The 10,812-nt window shown below is 51.7% G+C and overlaps 3 protein-coding genes across 6 annotated transcripts in view; 1 reads left to right on the plus strand and 2 right to left on the minus strand.

Moving 5' to 3' along the window:
• The window catches only part of FOXO4 (forkhead box O4), a 7,283-nt gene extending 5,487 nt beyond the window's left edge, over window positions 1–1,796 (plus strand). Inside the window, exon 3 of the mRNA XM_040630783.1 lies at window positions 301–1,796. Within this exon, the coding sequence (XP_040486717.1) occupies window positions 301–308 (8 nt within the window). The 3' untranslated portion in view covers window positions 309–1,796. The remainder of the gene's footprint in view (window positions 1–300) is intronic.
• A 142-nt stretch (window positions 1,797–1,938) lies between these two features.
• Window positions 1,939–4,804, minus strand: CXHXorf65 (chromosome X CXorf65 homolog). Of its 2 annotated transcripts, XM_008712259.2 has the most exons (6): window positions 4,292–4,804; window positions 4,082–4,168; window positions 3,745–3,879; window positions 3,376–3,444; window positions 2,620–2,726; window positions 1,939–2,391 (listed from the first exon to the last, which is right to left on the minus strand). In XM_008712259.2, exons 1-6 carry the CDS (start codon window positions 4,314–4,316, stop codon window positions 2,290–2,292), a joined length of 525 nt encoding a protein of 174 aa, XP_008710481.1. In that variant the 5' UTR covers window positions 4,317–4,804; the 3' UTR covers window positions 1,939–2,289. The 2 variants fall into 2 exon arrangements, with proteins under 2 accessions (XP_008710481.1, XP_040486718.1); XM_040630784.1 differs by having other exon boundaries at window positions 1,939–2,726.
• Window positions 4,805–5,255: 451 nt separating this feature from the next.
• IL2RG (interleukin 2 receptor subunit gamma) lies at window positions 5,256–8,930 on the minus strand. 3 transcript variants are annotated; one of them, XM_008712255.2, is made up of 8 exons: window positions 8,732–8,930; window positions 8,386–8,539; window positions 7,988–8,172; window positions 7,633–7,772; window positions 7,049–7,211; window positions 6,433–6,529; window positions 6,102–6,171; window positions 5,256–5,773 (listed from the first exon to the last, which is right to left on the minus strand). In XM_008712255.2, exons 1-8 carry the CDS (start codon window positions 8,871–8,873, stop codon window positions 5,573–5,575), a joined length of 1,152 nt encoding a protein of 383 aa, XP_008710477.1. In that variant the 5' UTR covers window positions 8,874–8,930; the 3' UTR covers window positions 5,256–5,572. The 3 variants fall into 3 exon arrangements, with proteins under 3 accessions (XP_008710477.1, XP_008710478.1, XP_008710480.1); XM_008712256.2 differs by having other exon boundaries at window positions 8,759–8,929; XM_008712258.2 differs by having other exon boundaries at window positions 8,736–8,868.
• Window positions 8,931–10,812: the final 1,882 nt, after the last annotated feature.

The raw sequence follows: 10,812 nt of genomic DNA on the forward strand, positions 1-10,812 counted from the left end.
CAACCTACAGCCACTCCTGAGTGCCCAGCTAGTGCCATGATCTGAGCAAGAGGGAGCTTTAGAACAGAGGGTGGCTGGAGCCCCTGGGGAATGGGAGCAAGGGTGTCATATTAGAGGGGCAAGCTTTCCCATGGGACCTCCAGGCCCCTCAGCAATGCCCGCCCCTCGCAGCAGCACAGGAGAGGTAAGGGGAAGGACTGTCTCTATTTTTATTTGGGGGGGGGCACGGACCTTAATGGCAGAAAGTTGTCATGTCCCAGATGAGCCTCTTACCTTGCCTTCCATTTCTTCTTCCCACAGATCCCTGAGCCATGGCTGGAAGCTTTGTCCCCTGCTTCAGTGGTGGAGCCAGGCGTGCCCATATCCACTCTTTACCCTTGACCCCTCCCTGGGAATTTGGGACCCTGCTTTAGAGCTAGGGTGGGGTCTGCACACACGGGTGTTGAGGAAATTATAAAGATAAAGCTGCCCCATATGGGAACTATGGAAGGAGGGAGGGAAAGGGGTGGGGGAAAGGGAAAGGGTTTCTTCTCACTGTGCCAATTAGGGGGTGAGGCCCCCCTCTTGAGAGCCATCCTTGGCTCCCTCCATTCCCACCCCCTAGGTTTTACAGCAGGGGTGGGCAATGCTGTTGGAAATGTGAAGTCACCAGTGGCCTTACCCCTGCCTTTGGGAGCAGGATCTTTTGTAGTCTTATCTGAGCTGGTCCAGGCTAGCTTGAGCCTGGGATTTTTATGCAGTGGCCCCCTAGGCCAGTGGGGTGGGGTGGGGTGGGGTGGGATAGTAGGGACCTGGAAGGGCCAAGGTCTGAGCACTGGAGGGGCTCACCAGGCCAAATCACCCTTGGAAGGCTGCAGATAACAGAAAGGCTTTTTATAAACTTTAAAAGAAATATAAACACAAATATAGAGATTTTTAACAGTGGCAAGGTGCTAGTGATGGGGAGAATGCTTTTTTTTCTTTCTGAAGGCTTTGTCATAGTGACATGATGCAAACACTACAGACATTACTTGGGGAAACATGGGAAATGGGGGAGAGAGAGCTCCAGGCCGCCAGAGAGCAGGGGGCAGGAGAGCCACAGCAGAGAACAGTACTGAGCAAGGGGAGAAAGCTCTGCTGTCGAGGTGTCTTGAACAAGGTCTGCTCAGACCTAGCTTAGAGTTTCCCTATGGAAAAGGCTAAGCCAGGCCCCCTCGTTCACCTTGTGTCTGGGAGTGTGTGGTATTGGGGGTGCAGCCACACTCTCCCAGGACTCACTGTGAGTTAGCGCTATGGTGGGCGAGCGCATTGAAGGCCTGGAATTAGTTTGTGGCCTGGAAAGGGGTGGGAGGGGGTGGGGGAGAAGAGGAGGGAAGGATTTAGGGTGGTAAAGTTAGGCACAGAGACCTCCCTGTTCCAGGCCCCTGACAGCTGTCCCTGCCCTTCTTCCCCTTGCCTGACTACAGGGGTTATGTGGAAGCGTGTGTGGTGGCAGGCAGGGGGGAGGGGTGGAACAGGGAAGGGGGAGCTGGGGAGCTTGGCCGAGGGTCTGGGAAATGAGCAGGGATGGAGGGGAATGTGGATCAGGTTTACTAGCACCTGCCAGGGTGGCCATCTGGGGCTCCTTCTCCACCCCAGCCCCCAAAGCAGCACCTCCCCCAGTCCCCTTTGCATTGTCCCCTCCCCCGCCCCTGCTGTGGGTTCCCATCATTTCCTGTGTCAGCGCCTGGCCTACCCAGATTGTATCATGTGCTAGATTGGAGTGGGGAAGTGTGTCAAATCAATAAATGAATAAATTCAATAAATGCCTATAACCAGCTCTGGTTTCTGCTGCCTTGCTTCGCCCCTTGGATAAGGAGGAGGGAGGGAGGGAAGGCAGAGGACTGGCGGGAGGGACTACTCAGAAGCGGGAGAGGTGGGGGGTGGGGGAATTTCAGCAGGGGGAGTTGGTGGATCGGGGTTGGGGGAGGGAAGATGCCAATCCGTCACCGAACCCCAGCAGTAGTGGGCGGGCTGTGATAGGCCTCTCAAGAGGAGGTAGTCTGGTTGGAGAAGACCCCACCCCCTACTCTGTCCCTCAAAGGCTCATTGTACCAGACTTCACAGTCTTGCCTCACCCTCACCCATGTGCTCACCCCAACTCTCTCCTGCCACTCCTACCCACCCTCCGAGCGTCCACGGTGCCTGGGGCACACTTAAGCCTTGGTGCAGATATTGGGAGAAGGAGTCTTCCTTGAAGAAGGGACCTCATGTTGAATTCCAGTAATTTCATACCTTGCATTACTGCTCTCACTTGGTCACTTTATTTAGTTAGCGATGTTTATCCCTTCTACTGAAAAAGTCCACTCTGGTCCTAAAGATCAGACCCCTGCGAGTAGGCCCCTCTTCATCTGATCTTCCTGTTGATTTCGACTGGAAAAGGAAAGGATCCATAAGTAGATAAAGAAGCCAGGGCAGGAAAGTCTTCTAAAAACTAGGGCCAGCAGCAGGCCAAGATAGGTTGGAGGCAGGTCTTGGGCATGGATGTTGGATTTGGAAAGGAAAGTCATCCCGGGGGGGGGGGCAGGGTACAGGAGCCTTGGGTTGGCTAGTATGGAAGGGGGGGGTGTGCAGGGACAGACCACATTTGGGGAGTCTTACTGGGAGATTCACGGAGGATTCAATTGGAACAACTTTCTTGACTTCTTGGCTTCTAAGCAATTTCACTCGGTTTCTCTCCAGGGTGTCACATTGTGTGCGTAAGGCATCTGAGAACCAGGAAAAGGCACTCCCACCTCTGAGGACTAGAGACCTTGCCTAAACATCCTATCCCTCCCCTTAGTCCAGAGATCACTTGGAGTAACTGGGCCCAAAGCTAGTCTGAGGAGTGATCTGAAGGTGCCTAAGTTTTGCTCTTTTCAGTGGAAATTGGGACACCAAGTCTCCAAGAGAAAAGGATGAAGGGAAAGATGGAAATGATGGGGTGGTGATAGGGAGATTATAACAAGACAGTGCCCGAAGGGTGCCTGGGTGGCTCAGTATGAGCCTGTGGCTCAGGTCATGATCCCAGGGTCCTGGGATCGAGCCCCGCATCAGGCTCCTTGCTCAGCGGGGAGCCTGCTTCTCTCTCTCTCTACTGCTCCCCCTGCTTGTGCTCTCTCCCTCTGTCAAATAAATAAATAAAATCTTAAAAAAAAAAGACAGTGCCCGAGAAATGGGGGTGAGGAGTAGGGGCGAGTGACACATGCCGCTCTAGCCGGTTTGAGCAAAACATCCATCCTAAAGTGGACCTAGGCTGTATTCCCCTAGGAATTACACTATTATTACACTATTCCCAGTCCATAGAGAGAATGTACTCTATCAGCCGGCTACGCACCGTCCTCTCCACATTCCTCCTTCCTCTATCATGCTCCTTACCAATTAGCTCAGGTTCTGGATTCTTCAGGAGAGGCACAACAGCTCTGTAGGCATTCTCCAGTCGGGTTCCTGTGAACATAGCAGTGTGCTATCCCCAGCCCCTATCACCCCATCTCCACCCTTTCCAAAGCCCAAGATTTCAGGAACCTAACACTCCACGCTACTATGAGCTGATGTACCTGATTTCCTCCCCTCAGGTCCAACCCCAGGATCAGGTGGGGGGCGTAATATGCGTAAACCTACCCTATTGTCATAGAGACAGTGCTCTTTCTTAGGCTGACTGGAGAAGGTCAATTTGGACCTGGCTGAGGGTCAAGGTTCACAATCTATTTTGAGGGCCCTGCCCTATCTTTCAGGAATGCTCCCAACCTGGTGCTCCACGTTCCACCTTACAAATGTAGTAGGTGTTTCGAGCAGTAAGGAATTTGCTGGCATAGTCTCCAGGGGTCTTCGTCAGGAAAAGCAACTTCATTGTCCCTGATTCATCACACAAATCGATGGTGTCTGGAGGGAGACCACAGGGTAATTGGGGCAGCTGAGGAAGGAGAGTGGGAGCAAAAAGGGCAGTGATCCTATCCTGAGTGGGTTGGAGGAAGCTGTTGGATTCAAAGAGCTCTCTTCTTGCCAGTTGGAGGGCTTGGGGGCTGGAAATGACCCCGCGGACTTCTAACCCTTGGCCATTAGTCCCCTCCCCCCAACTCCTCACCTGTTTTAGGCAACCCTACTTTACTGCGGGTGTAATGCAGCAACAGAAGGACAGAGCAATCGGTATTGACCAGAAACTGCTGATCATCTGAGAAGACATGGGATGGGGCATGTGGCCCTTCTCTAGTTATACCATCCGTATGACCCCCTCCCACTGCCCTCAAACCTCCCCAGCCCTACATACAGACTCCAGCTCTGTGATGCCCCTCACCTCCATGTTTGATGAAAATGAACATGGTCTCAAGTTCTCCTCACTCTTCAGATAGAGGCCTGATGAGTCATACGGAAGGAGAGTGTTCTAGAGATCCTGGGGGGGGGGGCAAGTGGGCCCATAGGGTTGGGGGTCTGGAGAGGTCGGTGGATCTCATAGGCTGAAGAGGCCCAGACTGGGCAGACAGGAGAGAGCTCTTGGCAGTTGTGAATAACCAACATCCCTGGGGCGGGGCCTGAGGCTGCAGTTGAGGGATTATGAGGTCAGAAGTGCTACATGTGGCAGAAGGTAGAGTAAGGATAAGGAGAGAAGAATCTGGGTGGGGTCTGTGAAAGATTTGCTGGGGATGGGGGCAACATGGTAAATCTAATTCTAAAATGCATACTGCAGGGCACCTGGGTGACTCAGTCAGTTAAGCACCTGACTCTTGGTTTTGGCTCAGGTCGTGATCTCAGAGTCCTGGGATCAAGCCCCGCATGTCGCTCAGCCCGGAGTCTACTTGTCCTCTCCCTCTGCTCCTCCCCCACCCAGTAAATAAATAAAATCTTTTAAAAAATAAAATAAGGGGCACATGGGTGGCTCAGTCAGTTGGGGGTCTGCCTTGGGCTCAGGTCATGATCCTGGGGGCCTGGGATCATGGGCTTCCTGCTCAGCGGGGAGCCTGCTTCTCCCTCTGCCATTCCCCCTGCTTGTGCTCTCTGGCTCCCTCTATCTCTCTGTCAAATAAATAAATATAATCTTTTAAAATTAATTAATTAATTAACAAAATAAAATACAATGCATGCTGGTAGGACAGCAGTACACCTAGAGAAAAGTCAAGTTTCTCAAACGCTGCTCTTTTCTAGTTAATTTGTGGTACTACTGCTTCCACATACTCCCTTTTCCTACTGCCAGCACCATGCCTCCCACCCTCCTTGCACCCCACATTTCCCTTGCTCCCCGCCCCAACAACAGACATTCTTGATGATTATCAACAGAAGCTTTATTTCTCATTGCTTGGAGCATAATTGAAGGGTAGATGGAAAGAGGGAGGGAAGGACGGAGGGACTTCAGGAGAAAGAATCCTGCTTGGAGGCGGGGCTGGATCGGGGAAGACGAGGCGCATGTGCAGGGCAAAGGGGCAGTTGGACATAGGAGATATTGAATGGGGGGAGGGGGAGGCAAGTTATAGGGGGCATAAAATTCAGAATTAGCCACAGGGGGGCGAGGTGAGCATGCACCCAGGCTGGTTAGAGGAGGGAAAGTTAGTACAACTTAGGACTACAGGACTCTGGGGTTCTGTCAGGGTATCAGGGCTCCAGTTTCAGGTTTCAGGGTGTAACATGGGGGAGCCCAGTAGGGGCTATGCTGGCTGCAGGGGGAGCCCCCAGGCCCCTCCCCTGGAGCCCCTCCTTTTGGGGGAATCTCACTGACGTGGCAGAGCCATTCACTGTAGTCTGGCTGCAGACTCTCCGCCAGTCCCTTAGACACTCCACTCCAGGCCTAAAGACAGATATCTCCAGGTCAGGGGTCAATTAACCCAGGCTCTGTACCAAGGGAGCTCTTACAAGGTCTTCAACTACTGTGATTACCGAAGGGACACACAGACTCCCGGGGCCCCCAATATCACTGTTACCATCTGCCCCACCCAATCTATATAATCAGTTCTTCTGTGTGTTTCTCTCCATGTAGCCCATCCCCCAGCTGGCCAGCCAAATCCTGACAGTGCAGGCCCCCTCCCCTCCCCTTTGCCCCCCATACTCTGTCTGACTTGCTGGCTGAGGCAGTCGGGAGCTGACAAACTGCTGTCTGCCTATGACAATGTTCTCACCGAAAAGTTCCCGTGGTATTCAGTAACCAGATCCTCTAGGTTCTTGAGGGTAGGAATTCGGGGCATCACCCTGACGGAGGAGAAAGAGGAGAAAGAGGGAGCGGGAGCACATCGCTTATGCTCTTTTATTGCCCTTCTCCCAGTTCTCCCAGACGGAATGAAGGGCTTCTCTTCTCTGTGCCTGCAGCTTCCTTCCGTCACCATGCCCCCTTGAGTGATCCCTCGTTCCTTACTGTCCTGCTCTCTACTCCTGGAGACCCTGGGATAATCCTCCTCTACTATTTCTTCCCAGCCACCCCACCTCGTTTTCCTGGGATATCTGAAATCTCACCGTTCCAGCCAGTAGTACACACAGATAAGGCAAATAATCAATCCCATGGAGCCAAGGGGGATAAGCACAGCTTCCGATGCAAACAACAAAGGATTCTCTACAAAAAAAAGAAGAGAGAGAGAGAGTCTTCGAATCTGTAGTGCCCCAACTTTGGTGCCAGGCATGGTGCTAGACACTTTCCATATCCTTAATCCTCACAACTCCTGAGGGGGGGGGGCATCATTATCTCCATTTTACAGATGAAGAAACAGAATCAAAGAGGTTAGCGATGTGCCTGAGGTCAAAGAGGGAGTAAGTAGCCGAGCCCGGTTTAAAACCCTCCATCTGTCTGGTTCCAAAGCCATCTTTACCATGTCGGCTTTCCGGGAATGCTGTAAAGGAATCTTAAACATTCTATATCCCCTCTGTCTCCTTCTCAACAACCCTCCCTCAACTCTAACAACATACTGGCCCTACCCTACATAGAAAAGACCTGCGGCCTGGGGGTTAAGGTTGAACAGTGAGGGGAGATGGGCCACCAAGTTTGGGGTAGAGAGGTAGAGCTAAAGAGAGTGATGCTGGAAAGGGTTGGGGTGCCGGGTTCATGGGTCGTAGTGAGGCCTTAGGCCCTTTTTACCCTTGGAAGTATTGCTGCCCCAGTGGATGGGGTGGCTCCATTCACTCCAATGCTGAGCGCTTCCACAGAGTGGGTTATAGCGGCTCCGGACACGGAACGTGTAGAATTTCTGCCCATCCACGCTAGGCAGAGAAAAGCTATTTCGGTGGTCCACGGATTGTTCCTTGGGGAGAAAGAGGGTGAGGGGGAGATGGGTGTCTCAAAAAGAAGGGAGAATTAAAACTGCTGCCCCTCCCCCCATGTCATCCGGTTCTTCCCAGCTCTTCCCTCCTCTCTCGACTACTCAAGTCACACTGCTCCCTTCACTGACTACAACCTAACGCCTCCTCGCCAGATCTCTTTGAAGGCTCCCTTTTGTTTACTTGCCTCTCAGGTATTGGGAAAAGTATGGGTAGGGAAATGTTAACGGAAAGTCACTGGTGATGATAGGGAAAGGAGCTGGATGAGGGAGGGCAGAGACAGAGCAGAGGAACAGGGAGGAAGAGAACAGGAGCTCGAGATCAGGCCCTCCTACTTGGCTGATTGAATCCTTTATCCGCATTTGCCTGGCCTTAGCTGCTACATTCATGACCCCAGTCACTCACAGTCCAGCTGCGGTCCCAGTCACTCCGGTACTGCACGAGGTGCTCCAAACAGTGGTCCAAGTGTCTGTTGCTCCAGCTCAGTTCTAGCTGGGATTCGCTCAGGTTGCGAAGGGTTAGGTTCTCCGGAGCCCAGGGGATCACTGGAGATATGTGTGTGTGTGTGTGTGTGGTCATTCCCCTGGCCTAGACAAGTTAGGATCCTGAAGGTAGTGCCCCTGATCCCCCCGCCCCTCCCTATCCCGATCCCTCATCTCCTCCTTCCTGCCTAAGTACCCTTAAGGTGAAAGAACACCACTCCATATACTCCCGTGCCCCACGATATATCCCTGGACTCTTGGCACCCTTTCCAAATTACCCAGATTCTGCAGTTTTAGCATCTGTATGGACTGCCTCCTGGGTTCCTGTGGGTCCTGGAGCTGGACAACAAATGTTTCGTAGAGATGGATCTCCTCCTTTTGCAGCCAACAGCCAGCAGTGGTCTCTCCAGAAAATAGATAGTGGCCACACTCCTGGACTTTATCATCCTTGGAGTTCTTGTACCTAGAGAAGGGTTGGGAGGAAGAGGAATGGTGGCATAAACTTGGGTACTAGGGATACCACAGCCCAGCCTCATCTCCTTTGAACTGACCCCATGAGAAAATGGTGGGGAGGCTCAGACGCTGGCTACCCTCTTTCTTGGTCCCCATGAAGTCCCTCATACCCAGCCCACCCCCCTCTTACTCCCTTGTGCTGTCCCCTCCTCCCTTCTCATACCAGTAGTTCAGAGTCAGGTTGATGGGCTGGGGCTCAGAGCTGCTGTTCCAAGTGCAATTCATGTACTCAACATTGAACACAAAACACTGGACCTCTGGGAGGGGCAGGGTAGAAACGCTGAGGGTCCCAGGGGGTGTAGCGGTCAGGAAGAAATCTAGGTTGGAGAGAAGACGAAGAGGGGGAGGGGAAGACCAGAACTGATGGTCAGAAGAAGAAGCAGCATGAGGCAGAGAACCCTTCCCCTTTCCTTCTCCACAATACTCTTAAATTCTGCCCCCATCCTTCTAATGCCCCGTGGCAGGTTCGAGATTTCTGTACGGTCCCTTCCCACAGGCTCCCCTCTCACCAACCCCTTCAGTCCCACGTTTCCCACCAGCTGTGACGTCTTCATTCCCATTGGGCATGGGGACCGTCGAGTTCAGCCCCACCCCCAGCAGAGGCAGCTGCAGGAATAAGAGGGATCTGAGTGGCAATGGTGGCTTCAACATGGCGCTTGCTCTTCGTTCCCTGGGTGTAGACTGTCAGGAACCTGGGCCCCTCACCCATTACCCCTCCCCACCCACACATTTCCTTCTGTCATAGCTTCCGGTGGAAAGAACCTTAGAAACCAGGGCTTTACAGAGGGTGTGGCAAATGTGTGCTCTGACACAGGCTAAATCCTCTGGGAGATTAAGTGTTAATCTCATCTGTAGGTGTAATACCACCACTGTAAAGTGCTGTTAAGTGGAGACCGAGGCTGGGCACACGATACTGTCACAGTCTCAAGAATCCTCAGACCACCCAGATTCTGGGAAGGATCTGTTCGCTGCCGCCACCACCACCACTCCCAACCAACCACCTTCTCATCTAAGTCGTTTTATCCTGTGGAGTGGAGGGTCTGGACCTCCCTCCCCATCCTGTGCTATGCTCCTTCGTGGGCTCAGTCACCCTCAAACCTCTCTCAAAGCCCTACTGTCTTGGGTGGAAAGTACAGTCTTGACTCCTGTGGGCACACATATAGCTGTCTTTCTTCCTACCAGATCCAAGCCAGAATATTCACCCTTAGCTGCTGCCTAAGCGGGGTCCCTGTTGAGACTGGTAAGGAGGTCTGACTTAGAAGTAGATTCTGGAAATGGAGGAACAACAATACCGGCTTCAAACTCCTCGTCTTCCCCTAAATCTGCTTCTCTTCCTGTGTTCCCTATCTCGGTTAATGTATCATCACCCTCTCAGTCGCCCAGACTTGAAACCTCAAAGTCATCATCAATTCCTCCCTTTCTCTCATTCCTGAGAATCCAATCAGCTCTACGTCTGTGGTGTTTCTCTCAGCAGTGTCCTCCTTTCGAGGAGCACAGCCACTGTGCTAAATCAGCCTTTCATTCCCTCTGATCATGATTATTCCTCGAACCCACGAACTGGCCTTTCTTTCTTTCTTTTCTTCTTTCTTTCATTTGTTCTTTATTTCTTTCTTTCTAGAGATGAGTGGTGCAGAGAGAGAATTTTAAGCAGGCTCTACCCCCAGCGCAGAGCCCCCCAAGGGGCTCAATCTCATGATCCTGAGATCATGACCTGAGCCAAAATCAAGAGTCAGAGGCTTAACTGACTGAGCCACCCGTTCCGGGTCTTTCTTTCTTTCTTTCTTTCAAATTATTTATTTATTTGAGAGAGAGAGAGGGAAAGCAAGGGGGGGGGGGTTGTTGGAGAGGGGGAAAGGGCAGAGGGAGGAGAAGACTCCCTGCTGAGTGGAGGCCTGACTCTGGGGCTCAATCCCAGGACCCTGAGATCAAGACCTGAGCAAACGCTTAACCTACCAAGCCACCCAGGAGCCCCTGGCTTTCCTTGCTAAAGGCCCCTGCTCTCTAACCTGTTCTTCATCTTATTGCCAGATTTATCTTCCCCCAAACACAGAGGTGACTGGAGACATTTTGTAGAAATTGTTTATTCGACAAACATTTATCGAGCCTTAAATATGTGCCAGGAGCTGTGCTTATGTTCTAACCCACCCTAATGCTCCGTGGGTTATACTTAGGGTTAGCTCAAATATTACCTCCTCCAGTATGTTTTCCTCTCCCCAATCAGAATTAATTTATCTTCCCATTGCAATTCAATAGCATTTTGTTAGTGTTATTTTTGCTATTTGCTAATTTTATTAGTTTTTTATTTGTCATTATCTGTTACTTTTATTATAGCACTTCATCTTTTCTCTGAAGAGCAATGCCATCACAGAAAGGGTACCGGCCCAAGAGTCCCAAAAAAATCTTAGCCTCAGCTCCGTTTCTCCGTACCTGCATGACATCTGGCAAGTGAACTTTCGCTCTTTGAAAATCAGCTTCCTCATCCACAAAATGGAGATAATTATAATCTCTAACTCAAGGGGCTGTTTGCAGGCTAAAGGAGATGATGTCTGAAGAGCATCTGACACTTAGTAGTGCCTGTTTCTCAAACTGG

This window comes from Ursus maritimus (assembly GCF_017311325.1).
Source record: "Ursus maritimus isolate PB19 chromosome X unlocalized genomic scaffold, ASM1731132v1 scaffold_X1, whole genome shotgun sequence".
Classification (NCBI taxonomy): domain Eukaryota; kingdom Metazoa; phylum Chordata; class Mammalia; order Carnivora; family Ursidae; genus Ursus; species Ursus maritimus.

Excerpts from the sequence above, each read along its gene's own strand:
- IL2RG (XM_008712255.2), bottom strand. The coding sequence starts at position 8,873 with ATGTTGAAGCCACCATTGCCACTCAGATCCCTCTTATTCCTGCAGCTG. Across the intron at positions 8,540-8,731 it reads ACGTGGGACTGAAGGGGTTG|ATTTCTTCCTGACCGCTACA; the intron begins GTGAGAGGGGAG and ends TCTCCAACCTAG. Across the intron at positions 7,212-7,632 it reads ACTGGGACCGCAGCTGGACT|GAACAATCCGTGGACCACCG; the intron begins GTGAGTGACTGG and ends TTTCTCCCCAAG.
- CXHXorf65 (XM_040630784.1), bottom strand. The coding sequence starts at position 4,316 with ATGTTCATTTTCATCAAACATGGAG. Across the intron at positions 3,880-4,081 it reads AGTAGGGTTGCCTAAAACAG|ACACCATCGATTTGTGTGAT; the intron begins GTGAGGAGTTGG and ends GTCTCCCTCCAG. Across the intron at positions 2,727-3,375 it reads TCCAGAACCTGAGCTAATTG|ATGCCTTACGCACACAATGT; the intron begins GTAAGGAGCATG and ends CCTGGTTCTCAG.